The sequence below is a fragment of the Crassostrea angulata genome, chromosome 6, assembly GCF_025612915.1.
Source record: "Crassostrea angulata isolate pt1a10 chromosome 6, ASM2561291v2, whole genome shotgun sequence".
Lineage (NCBI taxonomy): Eukaryota > Metazoa > Mollusca > Bivalvia > Ostreida > Ostreidae > Magallana > Magallana angulata.
In genome coordinates this window covers 27157451-27162274 of record NC_069116.1, presented here as the reverse complement: position 1 = coordinate 27162274, position 4824 = coordinate 27157451, and the positions used below count along the sequence as shown (strand labels likewise).

At 33.0% G+C, this 4824-nt stretch overlaps 1 protein-coding gene across 1 annotated transcript; it reads left to right on the top strand.

The window, feature by feature from the left end:
* Positions 1–460: 460 nt before the first annotated feature.
* Positions 461–3683, top strand: LOC128190669 (G-protein coupled receptor 22-like). The gene is made up of 2 exons (XM_052862799.1): positions 461–521; positions 2230–3683. The coding sequence occupies exon 2, from the start codon at positions 2291–2293 to the stop codon at positions 3455–3457; it is 1167 nt and encodes a 388-aa protein (XP_052718759.1). The 5' UTR covers positions 461–521; positions 2230–2290; the 3' UTR covers positions 3458–3683.
* The last annotated feature ends 1141 nt before the right edge of the window (positions 3684–4824 follow it).

Below are 4824 nucleotides of genomic sequence, written 5' to 3'. Positions count from 1 at the left end.
ATAAATTTTAAACAGCTTGTATTTTTGTCCTGAATTATCAAAATTCAAAACTTAAATAAAATGCACAACTCTGATCTGTGAAACAACAACAGTTACTTCTTATCTTGAAATCTGTAGGAGGAGTTATCCGTACAGTAGGGGTACCCTTCTGTCTGGCAGCCGACCGCCCGCCATTTTCATTATTTCAATAACCGGAATTTTCCTTTGGAAAACCCAGTTAAAAATTGTACTTTTAATTCCCCATTTTTGACGGATTTACAGTATTACCTATGGACAAGTAATTTTCTCTCTCTCTCTCTCTCTCTCTCTCTCTCTCTCTCTCTCTCTCTCTCTCTCTCTCTCTCTCTCTCTGAGCATACGGTTATCCCGTCGAGAATATTTTCTTAAATGACCGTCAATAGTCCTATATTCTTAAAGCACGAAAGTTAATAATTCATTTGGATTTCTTCGAAGTAACCTATTAAAGAGAAAGCTACAGGACACACGTTTGACAATACTTGACTTGGATGCTGGATTTCATGGTATGTTTTGTAATGTTATGTGAACCTTTCTCTAAATCTTTCTTCAATCTGACTTCATCGAAAAAAAAAATTGATTAAAAAATGTATTTAGCTTCCATATGTGAAAATTAGAAATGAAAAACATTATCAAGCTTTGCGAAATAGATATAGCTAACTAATGCTATTGATTGCATTTTATATGTAAATGTGTGCGCTACGTAAATATTATTTAGAAAAAATAAAAATGTACATAAATTGCCTTTACTAGACAGTAAATATACCTTATCCAATTTCTTGTATATCACGATAATTTTTTTAAATTAATGATTGGAGGTTAAATGTTAAATTGGTGTTGATTTTTATGGTTGATCATTTATCTTCTTTCTGTTAGATGAAACAATTATAAGTTTTGTGGTAAAGAAATACAGTTAGAGAAATTAAGAAAGTACAGCATATCAGTATACCCATAAATGCTGCGAAAGGTTAAAGTTGCTTATTGTATAACTTTCATCCATTTGAGAACTGAACAAAGATAACCAGACTATATTAAATCTCTGGTTCATTAATCCTGATTGATTTATGAAATCAACTTGACGTTGGGTTTTTTGTTGTGTTTTTTTTTTTTTTTTTTTTTTTTTTTTTTTTTTTGCTTAACATATGAGATCCGTTGATAAAAATAATATATAGATTTATGTGTTCTTTAAGTCTAGATATTATTACAAATCCTCTCATAACAAAGAATTGATTGAAAGTAAACATTTTCATTAACAGATTATCATAAAGAGATATCAGTATAAGAAGTCTGTCGCTTTTTTTTAATTTCGCATTGAAGATAATGTCTTAATAAAAAAATAAAATTTCCCTTTTTTACATAAAAAAAGACTCAAGGGAATATATCATTACGTAATCTGGTTGACATTACTATAATAGTCAACTGTAATGATATACATTTTTTTAGTTGTCAAGGTGCGCAGTCTTAGTAGACTGATGCAATCCATTAACGAGTGGAAAGCTGAATTTAATTTACATTAAGGTGTAAAGTTACTCCGTCTGATTTTAAGTCCTATTAAGAGGGAACGGTTTAATCAATATTTATTTCATGTAGATAACTTTAAACGATGTGTTTGAAACAAAATTAGCCGTGAAGAAAGGTACAGTGGAAACAATTTGACTCGTGAGGGGGGGCGGGGGGGGGGGGGTTCAATGTTTGGGGATGTTATTTCTTTGGATTCGCGTGTAAGTATTGCAGGGATTCATTTTTTTACCAATCAGACGTCAATTTTCTGATATATGTCGATTTTGTTAATTTTGGGGCTAAATTTTCGAACAGATTTTCGTCAAAGATTTCTTAGCAACTTTTAATCGCAGATGCTTGAAATTTTAACAGACTCTTTGTTTTGGTACGCCATATGGTGGGATACATTTTTGTACCAAGTAGACGTCAACTTACAGTTGAATATTGACTTGGCTCAATTTGTGTATTCATATCAGAACAGTGGTATAACTAGTGAGCATTGACTCCGAGATGTGTTATATAAACCATGCTTAAAAAGTTAGCACGGTAAAAAAATTACTTGGATGAACCCCCCCCCCCTCCCTAAAAAAAAATTGCTCGAAAATGCTGATTTGTCTGGGTATGAGTTGCTAGAACAATCATATTACCATTGTTCTGATGAGTATTCGTCGTCTTCCTAAAGTTCAGCGTTCTGATACTTTGTTTTTATTTCAGTGAATCCTGATTCTATTGAGATAAACGCACACGCCTAGATGCTAGCATTTTTGTTTAACAAATGACCAATCACATACGTATAACTTGCGATCTTTTGCCACTTAAATCAGTCATGACTGGGAGCTCCGCGACACACATTCCATCAGAAAATCAGATTGTTGTGACTATGTTATCAATTTTCTCTGTCATCGGGGGCATTGGTAACGGTGTGGTACTCTGTGGAATTGCGAAAATACATAGAGATAAACACCACATATTCTTGATTCAAAATCTTGCTTGCATTGACCTTTTGACTTGCATTATAACAATACCTGCAACTGTTGCTATGGAATTAGTAAACTTTCATGTACCTTTTACCTCACTGTGCAGGATATATCACTTCTTAACGAACTCCACCATTCCTCTCTCGGTATTTTTGATGACGACCATTGCAATCGAGAGGTACTTTTGCATTTGTAAAAACGTCAACCAAGTAATTATCAAATCCACATTAAAGAAAGTGCTTATTTGCATACTTTTCGTGTCTTTATCAACTGGGATACTGTGTTCTCTGAACTATGGAACTTTTCTTATTCCTACTGGTGAAGAAAATACGTTGTCATTGATGGGAAATTCAAGAAATGTTAATGTGATGTGTTTGCCGAATTCAACATCACTTGCTGAGGAATTCGCCAATGCTACAAATAATAAAGACAGTATTGTTTGTGGCCTTACTCAGGAATTTGGATTATCTTATCATCATATCACAGAGAAGATATATTCATCAATGTTTGCCATTTGTGGTATAACTATAGTCTGTGTTTACATACGGATATATTGTTTTTTGCTAGGCCATCGCACGCGCATTAGAAAAAACACTGAAAGGACAGAGGGAAGCAATTGTTGCTCCGACAAAGTGAGTCGAACGAACGGGAAAACTTCAAAACGTTTAACAAGATGTCAGTTGCTAGAAATGTCATCGTTATATAGGTCGTCATATAGGTCGAAGCAAAAGCACCGACATACAAGGTACTTCAAATCAGCAGTAGTCTTCTCTGGTGTTGCTTTTGTTTTCATTTGTGCGTTTTTACCAGCGTGGATGATGAAACTGAAAGTCATTGAGTTCAATGTTTATGTGTTCTACCTTTACTTTGTATACACTGTGTGTAATCCTTTCATATATGGTTTCATAAATCCAACATTCATGACAGCAATACGGAAAACAGCTGGTCTTGTCTCCAATACTTGATGTTAGCAAGTACATGTACGTTGTATAACTAAGCATTCCACTTTTTTCGGGGGGGGGGGGGTTGTGGTAGAAAGTTGTATCAACTTGTGGTGTACTGTTGCAAATAAAATTTTAAAAAATGAAAGTTGGATGAAAAATTCAGAAGATTAGAAGTAATTTATGTTGTACAAATTTCGAGATGGTATCAATTACTTAATATTTGCTAATAAAATGTGAATTGAGTTGTGTTCCAATGAGAGTTCAATAAAAAAAAATCTTGTTCTTTTCTATGGTACAAATCATTTGAGTGCTCTGTGGTGAATTCTTTAAAATTCCGTATAGCTTTTTAATCCATTATATTATATATTAAAACATAAGAATTACATCATCCTTTGCTTTGTTCCTATGATATCTTTCAATGATTCAACCAAGTTACCTGTAACCGTCCAATACGTCATAAAAACTGTCCATTATTAGAAATAGTAGACGCTTTTCTACAACTTATTTGACAGTTATACATGTAGGTAAAATTTAACTTTAAATATACAATAACACAGACACAAAACTAATAATTGTTATTCATGAATGATAAAATCACATGATTCTTATTTCAAAATTTGAATTTGAAAGAGACACTTGATTTTATTTCAATTTCACCAGGTGTACGGATTGTAATCACATTAGTTTTTGTTTTCTTTACATCTCCCTCAGAAGACAATTTGATATATTCTTTTCTTTTTCACCGTGAATGGTCTTGCTAACTTTCTGTAGTATCCGTTGTTTGTTCTTTTAAATGGCGATGTCTTGACTGGCCTTAACAAGTTCCTTTTTTGAAAAAAAAAATCCATTCTAAGGTCAAAACTTGATTGTTTTTCAAATTTTCTCTTTCTAAACCAAAATATCATTAAGACTGTCATCTGTATTGCATGTGTGATCATCAATTTCTTTGAAGTGTTTTGCGTTTTAAAAAACAACACTTTCTCCATCTGATGAGGAAAACCTAACAAGAAACTGATGTTCGAGTTACATGCTTTTTATACTGGTATCCATGGAGATGAACTTACATGTATCTGTAATTTTCCACTAAGCTAACAATTAATGAATTAAATCCACTGTAATGTAAACAACCACTTATTCTACTTGAGACATCCCCAACATGAAGACAATGACAAACAATGCAATGGATGTTTACTTAATTGTCTTTTGCAAGAGAGAAACTCTTATAAAAGAGTTGATTCTGAACACAATAGAACAAACCTGTACCTTAATTTTATTTACTAGACTTTGACCTAAGTAGGCTGCAAGTTTCAAATTGTCCACTTTATGAAAAGAAACAACTATTGTCGCCCTCCGATATTTCTTTCTTCTCACGGAATGGGCATGTTTCG